Source organism: Diadema antillarum, unplaced genomic scaffold, assembly GCF_040938485.1.
Source record: "Diadema antillarum isolate AM-2024a unplaced genomic scaffold, OU_Dant_1.0 seq00000201_RagTag, whole genome shotgun sequence".
In the NCBI taxonomy this organism is placed as follows: domain Eukaryota; kingdom Metazoa; phylum Echinodermata; class Echinoidea; order Diadematoida; family Diadematidae; genus Diadema; species Diadema antillarum.
Window position 1 is genome coordinate 623368 of NW_027271261.1, and position 20762 is coordinate 644129.

The 20762-nt window shown below is 38.0% G+C and overlaps 1 protein-coding gene across 1 annotated transcript; it reads right to left on the reverse strand.

The window, feature by feature from the left end:
• Positions 1 to 14117: 14117 nt before the first annotated feature.
• Positions 14118 to 20186, reverse strand: LOC139728816 (uncharacterized). The gene is made up of 4 exons (XM_071639752.1): positions 20060 to 20186; positions 16998 to 17184; positions 15936 to 16043; positions 14118 to 15188 (listed from the first exon to the last, which is right to left on the reverse strand). The coding sequence occupies exons 1-4, from the start codon at positions 20176 to 20178 to the stop codon at positions 14997 to 14999; spliced, it is 606 nt and encodes a 201-aa protein (XP_071495853.1). The 5' UTR covers positions 20179 to 20186; the 3' UTR covers positions 14118 to 14996.
• Between the last annotated feature and the right edge of the window lie 576 nt (positions 20187 to 20762).

Sequence of the window (20762 nt, forward strand, 5' to 3'; positions counted from 1 at the left end):
CATAGCCAGAATATAACAAAATCTCCTGAAGGGTAATAAAGGGAGGATAAGCAGTAAATTTTGGGTGTTTGTTTTATATTTGTCTTCACTTAAAGCTGTGTGTACTCTTTATACATACAGATCTACAAAGTATCCCTGATTCTGCAGAAGCGTACATGAAAGATCAGATTTTATTTTTTCTCCATGTCCTTACCAGAGAATATAACAGCCTCCCTTATTCAGAAATCATTTCATCCTTTTGGCCTGTTAGATGTATATATCACACAAGTATCTACCTAATTGTTCTCCAGAATCTCCCTCGATTCAAAGGAAATGTGATTGTTGGCAGCCATTGACATAAAAATTGCATTAATGAGCCCAACATTGGATTGTGTAACAAAGATAACATTTTTCAATACAAGCAGGTGGAGTGAGCCACATATGTTTTTACAGTGTTCAGAGAATCAATAGGAAACATACAAATGGCATTGTTTGATGACTGTTGGTGATTGCTGCTTGCAATCATGTAACACAAAAGATATGAGGACTGTACAATGTTTGAGTGTATGGTAGAAAGGAATGAAGTATGTAGTTGGAGCTGAATAGTAAGACTGTATTGACGATGCTTTAAGGGGAAAATAACAGGTTGTATTCCTGAAATATATTAGACATCATTCCCAAGATACTGTATAAGCTGTTATTTTTCGCGTACAGACATTTTCACGAATGAGGAGGTCACAGACATTTTTGCGAGATGTTGTTTTCGCGATTTGACACCGAGGGTATCACAAGTGCATTATTTTCCCAGTGTATGGTGACATTTCGCGTGTTGTTATATTCGCAGTCCAACATCGTTTGGCAAAATTTACGAACATTAAACCCTCATGAAAATAACGGCTTATACAGTAAATTTGTCAACGAGAGACACTATAAGGGAAGCATCAAATAATGTTATTGTTTTTGTCACAGCATCATAAATTCATATTATACTTTGGTTGTATGCATTTTTTTTTTTAATGAAGACTGTTTAAGCAGTCTTCTCAAGAGTTTTTGTGCATTTCTTGCACTTGCCATATTTATTCTTTCATTTTCGTTTCTACAATGTCCTCCAAGTTGTGTGTGTTGTAAGTATTGCGTTCTTTCTTTACAGCATCACCTACAGCAGCTGGCTATGTTGTGTGAAGTGAATACCAACGTCATCTCTGACAGTATATGACAGAAACTAGCAGGCAATCTGTTGTCAGTCTTGCTCAACTTGCAATCAAAGTATTCACGTATCAAATGATCAGAAAAAAAAAAAAAAACCAATGAACTGAAATATTGTGATAGGAGATATGATTGCATAAGCAGTAAACAGTGAAAGCCGACTCCAAAGAGTGTGTATAGATATATAATAGCAGAGCCATCTATTTGATGTTAAACTAACAAATTCATGTGCTGCATTTGTGACTTTTTTTGAGATGGAAGGCGTCGGTAAATGATGATTGCCGTCTGTTGTTTTGTAATGTATACATGGCATGGGCTGATTTGGTTGCCAGTGCTAGTTTAGTTATACTTGTGTCAGATGTGTGTTGGATTCTATGGTGTAATCGGTAGTGCTGCAGAACTTTATCATCTACTCAAAATCCGAAGGTTGGAGAGTGAGCAACTCACAAGAGCTTTTGGTGATGTCATCATCTACAGAAATAGTACCAAGGCGTGATTTTGACCTTCATGTTATGGAGGTTGTGAGGAAAGCAGAATGAAGGAATTTTCATGGGATAAATTTGTTGTACATGTATATTGATTAATTGCTTGTATCCTATTTCAAATTAGGTGTATATTCATGGAAATAGTCTAAAGAAAATCAGTAATATTTGAGAAGTGCTGTGAAAATTATTGTCTCCAAAAGGAGTGTTCATTATGGAATAAAGTGAGTTTATATTCAAATTTCTGTGGAAACCGCCTCTAGAAGCGAATTCATATTATTTATAGTTTAGTTTTCTGTTATTTTAACAAAAATAGTAGAAATGAGAGAATATGTTTATTATCTCTTGCCCCTAAATTATGATTTATGTTCAAAAAAAAAAATCATTTCTGTCTCTTGATAAAATGGCAATTAAATCTGAATGTGTGTTGATGGTTATACACTGTATCTACAAGATCTTCCCATCTGATTGTATAACATGGGTGCACAAAAAATGACTATGCCAGCTCAAGCAGCTGTAACGTGGGTGCATATAGATTGACTATGCTAGCTCTAATGTAGGTGCAGAAAATTGACTCTGCTAGCTCCAGTAGGCTTACGGCATTACTTGAAATATGACGTTAGTCGGTCTGACCCGTTATGGAAGCATAATTCCCCCCGGTTCACCTGCTTACCCTCCATTACATGATCTCTTTGGGTGTATGTGTGAGAAGCTTTTCTGTGTAAAGCCGTAATTGCAGCAACCTAGATGCGTTGTTCCCTTTTCAACTCGTATAGTTTGTAAGACGCACTTCACGTTTTAATCAGTTAATGACAGCATGCTATCCTAGACATGGCTCAGATTACTAGTCTCCAGTTTAATTATGGAAACTGTGGCAGCCGTTTGTGCAATTGCCTTCAGTCATGGCCATGGTCTGTATGTTGAGATGTTGTAATCATACCCGTCATTGCTGTAGCAGTTTTGTACAGCTACTTTATTTTGACACCATATCATATTTGCGTTCTGGTACACCTACCTGTCTGAGTTTGACTGTATTCCTTGTTTTTTATATCAGCTTGCTTGTTTGCATTTTATGAATGCCAGTCTTCAAAACGGGTTTAACTATCATCTGAATTATGAAGGTAGAGAAGAGAAACTCCCATTTCAGTCTTGCGTATTTCTGCCTGATATGTTTTAACATATACAATGTGGTATTGTTTCTTTATGCAAATTTACTGAAATAGCTGAAAAGTGACAGTTATTATGATTGATGTGTAATTGTACACAAATGTTTGAAATACTGTACTTATGATTTTACTCCATTTTTTTCTTTCTGTAGAATGCAAACAATGTGGCATTAATGGAACATGTAAGTTGACTTATGGATTGCCTTGAAGAGGTATCGAGGGTGATTTAGTTACGTTGTATGTCTTGCATCGGCTCGGGTGTCATTCCAGATTTGGATGCGGTGCTCATTAATTGTACAGGTATACTGTTGAGGGAAGAAGAACAAAATTTTACTAACAAAAACCAACTATCATATATACCTTTTAAATTTGCTTCATAGATGTGTGATTAATTATTTTGTATGTGAAGGATTTGTAGTCTTCTTTTGCAAACCCTGCATCCTTGAACCAATGTGCATGCATCCACGAATTCCCAAAAGCAATATATTTGTAATCCTGTTACTGATATCAGTGAGGTTATCTTGCCATGATGGTTGGCCAGCAGCAAAAGGAGATTTTCAGGTTTTTCCTAGGGCAATTGAATATTATCGTATGATACACAACATGTGAAATGGAATCAACAGTCAAAGAATATTCTCTTGTCGTGTTTCTTTATTGCGCTGTCATGTGTCGTCTTGCTCTGCTGGTGAGGAATGGTTAGGGGTGTTTTGATGTTGATTTTGGATGAAACTTGTTCATGATTTGTGAGTGTGTGTGCTTGTGTGCATATGATGCTCTCACATCTGTCTGGAGTGCCTGGCTTTATATCCATCATTAACCTGCTCTGTGCAGTCACTACAAACTGCCTGGGAGAGAAATTATGTGTAAAAGACAAAGTTTATGTTTCTCTTTGGGTAGACATACAGACATGGAACATAAATGTATATATATATATCTTTGCAAAAGATTTTCCTGCGCTGCAATCTCGGTTTTCAGTCAATTTCAAATACTGCGAAAAATGTACTTGTAGTAATCTTGTGGTGAGTCTACAGGTGTTGTTACATTTTAATCAACTTTGATATAAATGCAGATAGAGGTTTCAGTGGTAAGGAGGGCAAAAACTTTTGTCAGAATGGATTTTGTATTTGCTGAGCATGATTCAATATGTGTATATGTGTGTAAAAACAGGTCCTCTCACCTCCCTGGTAAAAATGAGCCTGATATTGAATATTCAAATAAAGAATACCCTTTTTTAAGTGTGTGTGTATGTTTTTGTGTGTGTGTGTGTGTATTGTGTGGATGTGTCAGTAATAACTGCCACACTTGTACTCATCTGCCATTCATTTACGCAATGCTGAAGATAAAAGATGGGTTGTTCTACCACAGACTCGAAGAATCTCACTTATACCAACAGAGCTGCAAAGCGTCACCACGACTTCTGGAGGTGGCTCCATGAAAATTTAAATCACATGTCCTGACAAAATACTGTATATGCCTAATATCTTATTTTCACAAATTTTGCGAGTAGGGTGCTATTTGCGAATTTAAAAACACCAAAAACTATTAACTCTGATCCTGACATGATTTGACGTGTACGCATATATTTCTCCATTCAGTACTGTACTCCAAACATGCCGTCAATCCCTCGTTTGAGGTGAGACCCCACTTTAACGAAGCTGATGGGGTGCTATACCCCCCTAACGATTCTTCGTTTGAGAGTTAGGAGTCGAAGTATTTGTCCATTGCAAATTAACTTTCTGCTCAGGCGTGACAAACCTGGAGGCCAAGCCAGGATTTAATGACTACAGCAGCTGTCATATTACGTTAGAGCATGATAAGGACATCTGCCTGTGGCAGACCATTCAAAGTGAACTCAATTTTCTCTATCCTTTCTAAAGTTTTCAATTTTATATTCTATTGAGAAATTCTATGGTCATCCATTTTACATTTCGAACGAAAAAAATTGACCCGTAAATAACGAAAATACAGGAATAAGAAGGAGCTACATAGCCCATGCCAAAACCAAAACAATCCCCTCCTCTCGCGGTGCCCCCCCCCCCCCCCCCCCCCCCCCCTGTGGCGCTGTGGCGATGACTGATGCTTAGATTAGGCCAGGGTCAAAAAACAGGTGTTTTATATCTTTGGTTTTTAAGTCATTGACTGCCAAGATATACACTGGCATTATTTACGGGGGTGTAGCCTCTTCAAACGAGAGATTTGCGTCATGAATTGCAAATTTAACCAACAGTGCTTGCAAAATTGTTGGGAAGTTTATTTCACAAAAAAAAGAAGAAGAACAGAATTAGACTTGCTAAATGTATAGCAGGTATACTATGAAAATGTTCATGCTACAGAAATTATGTTTTGCTTAATGCAATCCTTGTAACATCAAAGAATCTGCCGGAGTGTGATCTGTGAAGATTGGCAGCCCTGTTACACCTCTCTGTTTTTAGATGCATAACACACTAGTCCAACGTGTATTATGTGGGTGTTGAAAGTGTTGCCATCTACAGTAATCTTTATTTGAAAGTATTTGTAATATTGCACACACACACATACACACACACACACACACACACACAGCGTCTTGCTTTTCCCATGCGACCACTTCCTAGTCTGTATTTGTAAATTTGCAACATTTTGAATTGAGCTTTCATTTTCACGTTCATTGTGGCTAGGACAATGTGTAGAGATGTCTCAACTACACTCTCGCATTTACTTTCATTAAGTCGGCCAACACTGAGGAGGCGAGAGTGAGATATTGTAATTAATTGCTATTTGTGGTCAGCAATGTGGATTGTGTATTAGGTGATTTAAAGAAATGTCCTGAAAAGTAATATGTTTTTTATTAAGATATGTTCCTTTTGATTAGGTGTCACTATCTACTGTACCATATATATTTTTTTCTATTTATCTTTTGCATATTGTATCCTCTATGGCACTGGTTTAGTATCACTGCATACACGTTAACCCGTTCCTTCCGCAATTCTCTGAGTGCCTTAAAATGCCCCCAAACGAGATTCTTTTTGCCCGTCAACAGAGAACGAACAGGTTGGTAATCCACATGTGTGAAGGCAGTCAAGCGGTATACGCATCCCCTTACCACAGTCAACTACATGTGCTATCAAACAATGAAAATATCGATCGGGTGTGAGGTATGAATAGAGCTTGCGCTGAAGGGATCACAGGCTCTTTTGTTCTACACAAACCAGGCACTTGACTGGGATGACTGGGGTCAGCGAACACAGAAATCTACTCGAGCTCAGCTTTGATCGCTATGTACGTGTATGTATCTTTTTATCAAACCCATTTTTCTGGGCATTACAACACAAAGAAACATGAATTTAGGCCACGAAAGTAGGCACTCTTGCCTTCATCTTGGGAACCTGGTATATCAGGTTCCCGTAAGGACGGGTTAAGAGCCATTCCTGTAGAAAATAAGGGACAGTATGATTTACAGAAGTGCCCAGAAAGTGTACATGTAATCTTTCTGATTAGGTGCTTCTTTTCATTGCTTCAGGTACCCCCCCCCCCCCCCCCCCCCCATCATGAGATTTTCAGCAAACGGTCTCAGAGTTCATGTATCAGGAAATATGCATGTGACTTATCAGCTCTTTTCCATTCTCTAATCAAAACTTGTTTGAACTCTGCAATTGCATGGTTTCCTTACATTCTTTGTAGTTGTACTACGTAATGATGAACCCACAGATCACAAAACAACGTCGGAATTGTAATGAAAATAGTTTTTATTAGAAACAACATGTGTATAACAATACAAGAGCTGAAAAACAGATGATCATCCACATTCACCTCCCGCTAGAAATTGTCCTGCAAAACTGCAGTCCAGCGCCTTCAATTTCTGGATGCTCTAGATGCTACAGTACATGATGACAGAAGAATAATTATGAGCAGTGATGTTTGGGTCTGGGCAGAGCACATCTCCACCCATACCTGGATAAAACAAAAAGATATTGCAGGATTTTTTTTTTTCCTGTCCGGGTAGGAAGAAGAATGGAAATCAACAATCGGACTATAGCAAGTATGTTGCACTCACAGTTATCACTTTCGTGCAAACTTGCAATAGCAAGACAAGGGAATGTACATGTACCATATGGACTACTTAATGAGTCAATGTTCTATCGATTAAATTGATTAGCAGTATTGATATACAGAGTGCACATTAACTGATTTGCTTTAAAAAAAAAAAGCATTCACACAATCAAACTGTCTTTATTCCTGTCACCGTGCAGGAACTTGAAATATGATCACATGCACATGATCCACTGGTTACCACAAACCGCACATCAAAACTTGGGTTTCTGCCCCTATAATGATCGATAATCCAAAGAGGATGTCTGAATGTGATGAAATGACTGTACAAGCTAACCAAGTACACTTTCATACCAGTCCTGCGGTTTTAAATGTTTCACAGGACAACAGGAAGACAAAAGATGCTTTTCAGTACATGTATAGGCAAAATCCACAGTACAACAATGTCTGATGAAAACTATTATGCCTGGATAAAACTTGTAAGTACAATATCTCGACAAAGAACCTCCCTTAAAATTCCATCTCGGTTTTAGGGTATGATGGAACATTTATGATGAAATACGTGTTAAAATATATTTTGAATGTACAAACTCAACTCTGCAACATGCTTGTTTGATCATTGAAATGTACATGTATTGCTATGTACGTGTACATGTACATACGAGAGCAATAATATCATGAGACATTGTGGCATAATCTATTTTGCTCAAAATCATTTCACGCTGTTAATACAGGTATGGACATAATTATAATCCAAACACCCCACTGGTGTAGCACCATCAGAAATCTGCCCTGACCAGAAAATCTTTAAACTTTGTACTGTCTCATTCCAATATCACGACATGTCAATGAAATTTCACTGTATGATGTATTTGAAATATGGTACATTGTAATTATGCTCCATGGTTTGGTCAAACGCCAGCATGGCGTATTTGTTCTACATATATTGTAAAGAACAGTAAGAAAATGCTTTGTAATACTCAACGGACAACACAGAAAGTTCCGAGCAGGGGGGGAGGGGGGGGGGGCGAGGGAGAGAAGATACAAACTTCTCGTGCAGTAAATCATTGTAATCAATTAAAGTTTTCTGTGGAAGTTCTTGGAATATCTCCTCAGATCAAGGTTTAAATGGTCTACCTGGTATTTGCTTCAATGTAGTGATTGGGTGTCACAAAATCTTGATCACCTCACAAGTTTCCTTTTTGTCCTGATTCCAGATATGCTTTTCATTCATGCTGTCAATATTAGGTCTTTCTTGCTTATCACGACATCTCAATGACTTGCCCATCACAATGATAATGCCGTCACATCCAAAGTGCTTGACACATGAGATGAAGGGTAATTTTTTTTTTCTGCAGCAGATATGTAATCTAGTCCTCTTCCACTCAACACTGTGAAATGATTTGGAGTACAATGTAGCCTACCATATTTTTGCCACATCTCTTCTATACCAGTAACTTTTAAAGGTTTTCTGTATTTACATGTAGCATTGGACACACATTCTTTATATGCACTATATAAAGCAATCCCACAACTTAAATGCTCATCCGCCGATGCATAATACTGTGACCTCAATTCTGCCCTAAATGTGACCGTGCACCTCAAAACGAACATAAAGTCGCACACACTGATTTTGCGTGAGGACTGAAAATAAGTGAAATGGGTCAACCTAGCCGAACTTGACTTTTTCATATTTTCTGAAAGAGCGGGTCTTCTTTTACATTATGCTAAAATTTGGTATCATAAAACGGGCAGGAAAGTGTGTTTTTTTAGCAGTTTATCTCGAACATTCTTGGTAGAATAGTGTGATTAGGTGTGTCTTTAGAATCCCTTTTTCATTTCTGAAAAACCTTGTCCACACTCTTCACTTTCAACTCTAATAACTTTTGAAAGGAAAGTGCTACTGCTTTGGAAGTTGGCTTTAATTATGGACAGAATGTGTTAATGAGACATGCTTAATGTCAGTGTAATCTGATAATCCCTTCATTGTTGTTACTCTGGTGGTTTACTTCCTGTTTTTTTGTCCCATTCATTGCACAGCAAGCACAGTTTGGTAAAGATTAAGCGCTTGAATAGACACTGTACTTCAGAGCCTCTTTTCTCAGTTCACACTTTTCCTGAGTTTGTGCTTTCTTTCCAATATTTAGATAGGTTAGGAGAGTCCATTTGATTTGAGTTATACATCATTTTAAAGCTTAAAGGGACTGTATAGTACTGGTTGAGGTGAGGGATTAATGTTTTGAACATTTCTAAGTGAGATATTGAGAAACCTCTTATGAAATATGGAAGAGCATGTAATTTTAAGAAGGATTCAACATTTATTTGATGAAATTGGTTTTCAAATGGCTGAGATATCCAAAAAAGTGATAATAATAAAAGGCGACAGGCCACAACTTTATTAGGATATCTTTGTTTCACATTGTTTTTGGATATCTCAGCCATTTCAAAATGGATTTTCATCAAATAAACTTTTGATACCCCTTAGAATTGAATGTTCCTTGACATCTTATAGAGTGGTTTCTGAATATCTCGCAAAACGTTAAAAGCTAAATCCTCGCCTCGACCAGAACTGTACACACCCTTTAAAGTCTGCTCTCTCAGAATATGGTCTTAACTAAGAATTAATGTCTGGCGACTTTTTGTTTGTTGTGAGGTGCAGGGTCACAAATGTTCACAATATACTGCAACTCAATTCTGCAAGACGATGCAAAACCCAGACATGAAGCACAGCTTCAGCACAATACATATAAGTTGATAATGATCATACGTATGCAGTTGAGGAGATCGACATTTGACACTTGTGGTAGCAATATCAAGTCTTATGCGGCCAGGCAGGAGACAACGAATAGTGCAATGTACATACATTTCTTGTATGCTTTACAAAGACTCTTGCGACTTCTGGATGTGATCTTACACTCTCCTCTCCACAATAACAAAGCAGTGGAAAAGACAGCTACACCCTTGAGGTAGGTATAATACGAGTCTGTCAAATGCATTTGACAAATTGATTTCTCCTCTATTTGATGACAGACTCTGTCCCTCGTCAGTTGTTCAGCTTACAAGTTAAGCTTTGGAAACTTCTCCATGCATATCAGTGCATTGCCGCATAATGTCACTTCACTCAAGTGTAGAGGTCAGTGATGACATGGGTTGGAGATTGTTTGCAGAGGAAAGCCCATAAATAAACCACTGTATCAAAACAGTTTTGCGAGTGTAAACTCTCTCTTAGGTTATCACTGTCAAGTGCAAATATGAAGAAATACCTATTCTTTTCCCCTATATCAAATCAGTATTTCAATTCATCCATTGAGAAATATTCTTGCATTAAACTCTCTCAGGTTAGTATTGCAGAGTGCATGAAGAAACACCATTTTTTCCCCATATCAAATAAATATACAGATTCATCCATGGAAAAATATCCTCGTATTAATAAAAGATACATTTAAAAAAATCATCCTCGGATACATTTCAAACAATGCAAATATTGTAGGCTAACAAGAATACATACAAATTTTAATGATAAATTTGTCACTTGTCTGAATGTAAACCCACATTCTGTTGGCATGCATGGGATTAAAAGTTTGCCTAAAGTATGGCGAGTGGGCTGTTGGGGACAGGAGTACTTTACATGTACTATTCCTATCAAGTCCAACAAGACCTTTTTCAGCTCCTATCATACTTAAAAGAGTTATGAATGCAAATAAAAGATCTCTAAACTCAGTTCTTATCTCACATCAGGATGAGTAGAATCAGTTCCTGTACTGTGAACATCATGGAGTGTAAAGCACCCATTACACACATAATTAATGGGTTTTTTGTTTTGTTTCGTTTTGATGTCAGTTTCAGCAGACAGCAGCTTTAGCTGACAGGAACAATTAGTAACTGGCAATTTCTTAAAGGGATTGTATGGTTTCGGTTGAGACCTAATTTCAGGTTTATAACATTTTTTTTGGTGAGTTAATTAGAAACCTCTTATGAAATATGAAAGAGCATGTAATTCTATGAGGAATTCAATGTTTATTTGATGAAGATTGGTTTTGAAATGGCTGAGATATATCCAAAAAAGAGCGATTCTAATAACGTGTGGGACCCACACTTTATTACGATCGCTTTGTTTTACTTTGTTTTTGGATGTTTCAGTCATTCCAAACCCGATTTTCATCAAATAAACTTTGAATTCATCTTAAAATGGTATTTTCTGTACTATATCATAAGTGATTTCTTGGTATCTCGCAAAAAGTTAAAAGCCCAATTCTCATCTCCACCAACACTGTACTATCCCTTTTAAGTGCCTCGTAGACTATCCCCATTGCCTACACATAACTGCTTCTCATTCACAAACTGTGTTTGTTCTTTACGTCTATTGCAGTAATTTTATAGCCACTATAACTATTCTCTTCGATTAAAAATATCTGCGTACTGAAATGAATATTATTGCCTTCCTGACCCTACTAAGACAGTGCATCTTGGGCAGTGCATGATGACATATCCTTCAATTACTGAAGAGACTGTAGACCCATTCTATTTTGCGAATATCTGAAGATTTAAACTCGCAAGATATCACTCCTCTGTCAAAACTCACTTCTTCAAATGTCTTCAAACCCTGCGGAATGGTGGGTATGGTGGGTATGGCCGTGCTTGTGGATCCCTTGCATGCTGCGGAAATTTACAGCGTGTGGGAGCCCACAAGCAGGACACAGGTAAGGCAGGTTACACACACCTTTAAGGACAAGTTCACCTTCATATACACCTGGATTGAGTGAAAGAAGCAATATAAGTGGAACACATTAGTGAAAGTTTGAGGAAATTTTGACAATTTGTTCAAAAGTCATGTATTTTTGAAGTTTCAGTGCCACCGTCACTGGATGAGAAGACTACTACAGTCTGTGATGTCACATGGGTAGTGTAGTAAAAAAAAGCTGCTGAAAACTGCTTATCCAATAGTGGCGAGCAAATGGAGTAAAATGGAGTCAAAAGGGGCCTGAGGTTTCGATCCTAGCAGAATCTTCGTCAGAGGCAAAATGACAAACAGGCAGGGAAAGCAATCACATATAAGGACTTCACACGACAAGATCAGGGACAGGCTAGGGACACAGAACAAAGGAAACAAAAGGAGAGGGTAGGAGGTCATGGGCAAGGAGCCCAACAGGTAACTGACTGTTCTTGTCGTGTGAAGTCCTTATATGTGATTGCTTTCCCTGCCTGTTTGTCATTTTGCCTATGACGAAGATTCTGCTAAGATCGAAAGCTCAGGCCGCTTTTGACTCCATGTCACATGGGTAGAACAAAAAAAAGAAAGAAAATAAAGAATATTCAACATATTTTTACTTTTCTCGCACAATAAAAGAGCACTTGACTTGCCCTTTTCAGTGGTGGATCCACACAGGGGTGCACCCGTAGTCTTCTCGTCTAACGTATCAAAAATTGAATTGTCTAATTTTCCTCAAACTTTCACTAATGTGTTGCAGCATTCACTCAATCCACATGTTTTTGAAGGTGAACTTGTCCTTTAAAGGGAGCCTATGCCAGCTGCTGAATGTCATGTGAGTAAAAAATGTGAGATTTCACGCTACCAGACCCACACTCTGGAAACTCACGAGTGAGAACTTCCCCAGCTTCACAAAATCACTACAAAACTTCGAAGTTTGAGTCCACATTGGAAAAATGCCAATGAAACAGACCTGGCCTTCGAAAAACACATTATCTTAGGGTAAATATCAATGCCCCTAATGCATTACTATGTATGTGTAATGTTTTTTAAAAACATCTTGTCAAAGAGGAGCTATGATTACACATGCCAGATGTCTACATGCTTTACAATTTGGCTAACATTGCTACAAATGTGTCACCACGTTAGGATAAGTACCAGTGAGCATGAGGTCATATCTCATCAAAACGTATTTAAGGGATGAATTATAGACACATCACATTTACAGAAAGTCGTGACAAAATTACCCCCCTTCATAGGCATTCATACCGAATCTGAAAGTTTCTGGATCGGAAACTGCAGATTACTCTTACAGTGAGCATCATACAATTTACTTGGAATGATTCGAATCCCAGAGACTACCAAGTCCATGCTACAAAGTTGGAAACTTCAAGAAATGACTGCCCTAATCCGAATGCCCATTCTTCCAAGCTACGATGTATGACTATAATTCTTGCTCCTCCTCTACACAAAAAAGAAGAGGAATTCAAAAATGAATGTATCAATTCTAACATTGCACAATCTTCATAAATTTTAAAGCCAATATATTTTGCACATATGATTTGATCAACCCACATCTATAAATAATTACAGCAAAAATATACATCTATGTAATTCGTTGGAAAACATCTATACACAAAAGCAAATTTAGAGCACTTCTATATAGTTATATACGTATATAAATCACATGCAAATAGTTACTGAGATCTGATAAAAACAAGGTACAAATACTCTCTTCTTTTAAAATTTAGCTGTTACAGGAATAGGTCACAGACACTACCATCAGCTTGAATCCTTTTAAATTGACCCTGATCAACGACTGAGCGGTGCTTTTATTACTAGATTTTTTTCTTGTAGTTCTGACCAGACCAGAAGAGAAGCCTTTTTTTTCCACATGAGAGATAGAGAAGTTAATGGAACCAAAAGAAATTTACAGGTAGAATGATGATAATGTTTATCCCTTTAAAGATCTTTACAGGCAGTGTTTATCACTTCATAAATGTACCTTTGAAAAGGTGAGACTTGGTCTAGAAAGCATGTATTGTAATTTCCTTGATGAATATTTCATATTTTATATCTATTCATTTAATTTCCAGGGACAAGACACTTCCCAACTCACAGAAGTTATTTGTTTGCACATAGTTTGTCATGCAAGCACAGATATGCAACAAAAAAGATCTAAAAAGACCCAACTTGCAATAAAAAAGAAAGAAAGAAAGAAAATGATATGGAACCAATGACACTTCAAACCAGTTAGCACCTACAAAAAGAAGGAAAAAAAATGTCTTGGTTCATAATGCATACAAATTTTGGATTGCCTTGTGAAAAGTGAAATCCATTTTGATGGTGACCTCTGGCACACTTAACACTGTCTGTGATTTATTCAAATACAACAGTCTCTTAACTAATTGTTTTGCCTCTTTTCCTCTTTTCTTTTTCACAGAGAGGGGGTTGGAGTTGGGGTTGGGGGATTAGAGAAACATATGCAAAAAGATAATGAATTTTTTTGTTTGTTTATATTTTTCTTCAGGTTTAAACCACCTGCACCACATATAACCCTTTACAATGAGCCTGATTAAATGTTTTTGTGTTAGTGTTGTTGATTTTTTTTTAAATAGTATTTGAGTACAAGATAAGATTGAATTGCCTCTAACCTCATACATGTATGTAAAATAGAAGAGATCACATGAAAGATGGCAAATACACATGGATAGCCTCAAGGGCCAAAGTCAGAGATGACCAAGTTTCTTATCAGCTCCAATGGAAACAGTGACGCTTGGTCCTTGGCCTAATTAGTCCCGTTTGAATCCATCTGACAACTGCAGGACAAGGTCACAAACATAAGGTGGACACTAAACGTGACACCACACAAGACTCTAGATGAATGTATGCAGATGCCAAACACATTAAACAGTGGCTTCCCTCTGTGTGTAAATGACTTCTTCGTCTTCTTCTATCATATGACTCGTGCTCAGGTAAAAGTTAAGATAAACAAGAAATGCATGACTACACACATAGATGTAAAAATATATTGCTCATGGCATCGTTCTGTGGCGCAGTCGCAGCTAGTCAGAGTCTGCGATTACACCTTATCCTCGAAGACAGCCTATCAAAAGAAACAGGCAACAATTAAGAAAAAAAAGGTGGAATTTAGGGAAAAAAAAGGCTGCCAATTTGACATTAAATCTGGAAGACAAAATGGATGCATCCTTCTTGACAAAGCTGCACTTTCAGTTTCTCTACAGCTGTGACCAACTTGGCGCAATTCCAGTACTTCATTCCTGTCTTCTGTCGAACTTCCGGCACCAAAGCAATCCTGGAATACTTTCAATTTCATGGCATTCGATAGCAAAGACCCGTAGCGTCCACACATTATCCAAAGACAGTAAGCCGTGGCGTCTTGAGGGGCAAAATAAGAGAGAGAGTTTAGAATCCCTGATATACGGGCTCCTCGGTGGATCTTTGGTGGTACGAGAGTAGCCTCTCCTCCTCCTCTGTCCGTGCCCTCAGGTAGTGCTTCCTGGACCGGTACCTCTCTAAGAGGATGAAGATTGCCACAAGGGTCACCACCCCGATGGCAGCAACAAGGCAGTAGAACCCAATGGTTGGCAAACATTTCTGGAGAAAACAAAATAAAACCCATGCACATAAGAGTCTTTTGCAGTACATCTTCCTTTTTTGGGACTCTCCAATACCATTTGACATTTTCAGTTAAAAGACTATTAAATAGCCCTAACTTTCCTTTGTTCACTGATTGGCAAGCATGGTGGAGTGCATTCTTTGCCAAGTGGCTCTGAGGCTTGGGAACTAATTGTCGATGAATTATCATTACCTAATCCCCCTAATCTCTATTCATGTCACCATGGCCACCCTGTTGGACTGATGCACACTGCTTTACCCGAGTGGGCTTGCTTTTCTTTAAAGATGGATTACTGAATGTCAATGAAAAAAATTTGGTGAGTTACAGTAAAGCACTTGGCACACCAAGAATTAATCACTTCAATTTCTTATTGACGTGTTCCTATGATTCGGCAACAAACTTCCTGAATCAAACTTCCTCAATCAGAACTAAATCAATTTCCGGACAGGATTCCACTTTCATTTTGAAAATATGAACAAAAACAGTGCGTCTTTGTTTTTGAGGTTTCCTTTTATTCCTTTTTAACATAAAAAATGCCACGCACATGCTTCCCTTTGACTCATTCTTCCTGTATCGTTATATCCTAATGAATATATCACACTGCTTTATTTGATGGTTGAAAATCTCTCTGTCAATAAGTTGTCACAATTGTCACAATTCTTTACAACAGCGATCTAGGATGTGCCATGATGCAAATCGAACATCTCTGTCCGGACAAATCTCACCTTGTTTTTCTCGATGAAGAGGGGGCCGCAAGTTTGGTACCTTGGCTCAAAACTACCTGCAGGGCACGAGGCTTCCGGAGGGCAGGGCTTAGGGTCGCATGAGAAACACTGTCAGAGGAAGCACAATATAAAACAATGTGTGAAATTGAAGACATTCATTTGTTTCACTTACTTAGCCCAATACTAATGGTATCCCAGGTCTGCCAACATTCCCACATCCAAATTAGGGAGATTCCACACAGCAATCAGGGAGATATCTGTGTGTTACATGCATTTCAATGGGCGAAAATAATTCCCAAATCAGGGAGATTTAAATATTCTCTTATTCAGACATGAACAGATTTTGGCATTTTCAGGGAGACTCCTGCAGAATCAGGGAGACTTGGCAGCTCTGGTATCCCTGCCCCACCCCTTGCGTGCCTAGGCCAAGATAAATTGCCAGTGCCTACACATCTTATCCCTGGACTTTGATACAGATTGCTGTGAATATTACAGACACGTATAACACTCAATCATACATGTATTTGGACTGACTGTAGTCTATCCACAAGGGAAGAGCTCAAAAGCAAATCGTCGCTCTAGTCGTGTATACTGTTTATATACAAAAGAAAGGTACATGGCACTGCATTGGTTCAGAGCATAACAACAATTTGGCTGCAGTAATAACCACAAGGTACAACAGTCGTGGGGAAAGGCTTGCTGGCCTTCTGCAGTAAAGTCAAAGTACAGTCCTTGAAAGACAACAGAAGAATAAAAACAGTACTGACTAAATTAATGAAACAACTGTTCTAACAAGAAAGAATTGGATGCTAAAATGCTAAAATGCTTCATAATAACTTTCTGGAAAAAAAACAGCTTTTGCTAAATGAAACTACAAGAAGGAAGTACCCTTGTGGATCTAGACTGAAGTCAGTCCAAATAGCAAATAAGTATGCTAACATGCTTCATATAATTTACACGGAAAACTTCCTTTGCTAAACTAGACTTCTCTTGACTTCTCTAAAGAGAATATGAAATTAAAAGCTGTTGAGAATGAGAATGTTCATATTTTACTTGACTCACCGCACAATAGAAGCCTTCAGGACACAGAAGGCAGGTCAGCTGCCCCGCCTGGGTCTGGTAGTAGCCCTTGGCGCACTGGCTGCAGAGACTGGTTGAGGCCAGGGGCTTACTGAAGCCCGGCTCGCACAGGGTACAATTGTATGCTGCTCGGTGCCTGGACTCTCTCCCAGCGGGACACTCGTCACACCTACGTGGGGAAAGCATCTTTATTATCCATGTATGTCAAAAAAGGAGATTAAAAAAAGAAGACGAATACATCAAAGAATAACCACTAGGCCCTGCCCCTTCTGCCTACCCCTACAGGTGCCAATGCAAACCGTCACTGTCACTGCCATGAAGAACCAGTATTCTTTTTCCATTGGAGAATCACATTTTTGTTATACTAGTATGAGAGCTCACATTCAATTAGCCCCTTCCCATAAAATTCCATAAAATCTCTTATTTTTTTATATAAACTTTAGATGACAATACATTTCTTCTTTTCTTTTATGCAGGGGCCTATAGATAAAAAACATTTACAATGATTTTAATTATGGTGCAGGTACAATTGAATAACTACTTACAGATGGGAAATTAAACTCTGACTTATTCTACAGTAAATGGAGGAAGTTCCCATGTGACAACACAGAATTGCTACTTTGAGTTATTCACAACTTCACAAAAATCATATCTTTTTCAGTGTCATCAGTAAATTTGCTCAAACTTTCACTGTCCAGTTCCTCTCATTCTTCTGCTCCTATTCATGCATGCAGACTAATTTTCAGGGTGGATTTCCCCTTAAGATGAGAAATTAATCTTTCTTTGTCAAGATATCTTACAAGAAAGACAAGACAAATGGGAAAAACAAAACAATTGCAAACTAGAAAAGCACTCTGAGAGTGCAGACCTCCGCCAAGCAGCTACTTTCCAATGATGATCTTACTCTTCCATAGAGATCAGTGATTTCCATCCATACGTATGCGTGCTGAAAAATCATAAATCCTCAGCTGCGCGGCGCCTCGCCCTAGCAGAAACTAGAGCATGCACTTTAGTGCGCGTATGAAAACCTCAAAACTGCGCAGCTTGAACTCCCAAGTTCACTGACCCTTCCTGCCAAAATATCGAAAATCCATCATATAATCCATAAAAATTTCCGGATCACTACCAAAATTTAATCATCTGTTCCTTGTGTCATTCTCAACCTTCCCTGTAAGTTTCAGCCAAATCCGTCCACAACTTTTTGAGCTATTTTGCACATGGACAAACAAACAAACTAAAAAACTAACTAACAAACAAACCAACGGTAACGAAAACATAACCTCCCTTGGCAGGGGTAATAAAAATTAAACATTGGTGATATGTATGCCATACACATTCATGCACTTTAGAGAGCCATTTTAGCTCTTAAAGATTCCTTCTACTTGTGCACCCATATAAAGTGAGAGAGCTACAACTTTGGTTTTCAAAAGAAATAATGACTGGTGTTTAATCTAGCTACACAATTATTTGTCAAATCCAAGGCCAGCCAAGGTTTTAACAAACAGCAGGAATTAGCCCGCTGTAGTCTCTGTCCATTAACTAGCATGAAAGGTCAGTGACAGTCACGTGAACAGACCCTATGACTGTGTGGCAAAGGACACCACGTGTCATTTCATTGTCTTTTGAACACAATGGGAGAAAAGCATTTGCAGGAGCTTACAATAAAAGGAGAGAGAGAGAGATCAATCTCGAGCAGACAGCAAAAACAAACAAAACAAACAAAAACTTCACCCATCCATTGCCAAAGACTCTGGACAGTGTGTACAATGCTATGGGGTTTTCTGTGCCAATCAGCATTCAAAGCACAGGAAAGATTCACAGACGAGGAGGTACATGCACATTCAGGTGTAAGGAAGCTGACTGGTGGCTAGATTACTAAACTTCCTGACATGTGACATATGTGCATGGTTCTTCCAAGTTCTCAGTACCATGTCACAAAGTATCATCAGAGAAACAATAACAAACTGCACTGAGAGTCATACATTTTCCAACTAACCCAGTACCTAACTGGTAGACAATGTATTATTTTGTACTTCAGCCAACAAGGTAAATCTACATCCTTCAAAACTTTATAAATTTTCCCATCAATAGCTGAAGTAAAACAGACACAGTACTCACTACAAAAGCCAGTTCAGAGTTGCAGTCTGAGCATGTCCCTACAAAGGCCACTGCAGACCGTCTCTTCTTTGAAGTCAAAATTAATTCATTCAATATTCTGTATGGCCAACAACATTTTGTTTGTTTGTTTTTTTAACACACACACACACACACACACACACACACACACACACACACACATACAATGTCACATGCATATACACTGTATATTGATTTGAAAGAAAAAAATAATAAAATGAATTACGGCCCTTTCAAAGAGGGAGTAAACCACTTGCTACAATTACAGGATATAAATTGCTATGATGTGAAACAGTGGAAACCATTTCAATCATGATATGGATAGAAGCTTCTTTACTCAGCATAGATACTGGTATGTGAATCATGCAATGGCATTATCATATCTTCATTACTTACACACCCAAAGGCATTTATTGGGTGTGTACGTAACTCCTGCCCACAAAAAGAAAAATAAAATCAAAGGAAACGAACACAAATTATCTCTCATACTTGCAATTTCTTTTGATATTGAATGCCAGGTCGATGTCAACATGAAACCCATGCCATATTTAGAAACCAAACCTTCAGCGCAGAATCTAGAAACAAGACAATGTCCACGGCACTGCTAACATACTGTAAAGCGAGGAGACACACTAATCCCCACTGCTCATTTGTTAATTTTCTTAATCTTTGCTCCTTTTCCATAAAAATCCACTTCAAGTTCTTCCAAAAATGTAACAGACTCACGGCATGAAGAAACCCAAACCAAAGTATTGCTTGACCGTTGATTTGAGAGGCCAGCTAGATAGATAGAGAAATATAAAATAGAGTGATAAATACATGTCGATCTAGATACACATGATAGATCTGTGTCATATACCCTATATAAAAATGATATATGATCCCTCTTTAATAGGAAAGAGACTTACGCTGAGCAGCCAGTGCGGTTGCAGTATGACCCAGCGTAGCACGGCTGACACTCTGTCTCACCAGAGAACCACTGGAAGTAACCTATTGGGCAGCTAGTGCAGTTCACATCCCCTGGCATACTGCTGACTTTACCTGTCTCAGACACACATACAATGAAAATACATGAGATCAGGAACACGCATGAATCGAATAATAATAATAATCATAATACAGAGGGAACTCAGTATAACAAGATCCTGGGGACCAAGACAATTTATTCTTTATATCAGATATTTTGTTATACCAGTTGTCAATAGTCAATACAATACAAAGGAAATACATTTATTGAAACAAGAAATTAGTTTATATCAGGTATTTTGTTATATCAGATAGAATCACTTTATACCAAGTTTCTACTGTACTGCATTTATAAAGCACATAATCAACACATGCTTCTCTATGCACTGTACAATTCAGAATATATATTTTGCTTACATACTATGTACAGTAGGTAAATTGTAGACAAAAGGGTCCATATTCACGAAGGTGGTTTATATCAAGTCCATGGTTTATCAAATGCAAATTCTGTGTGCGTAAATGCGTTTGAGAGATTGCACATGCCAAAAGATATCTAATACCTAGTAATAAACATGTGAAAGGTACGCTTACTTCACACTTATTTTAGTCCATGGATTGAATCTAAACCATCTGATCATTTTAATT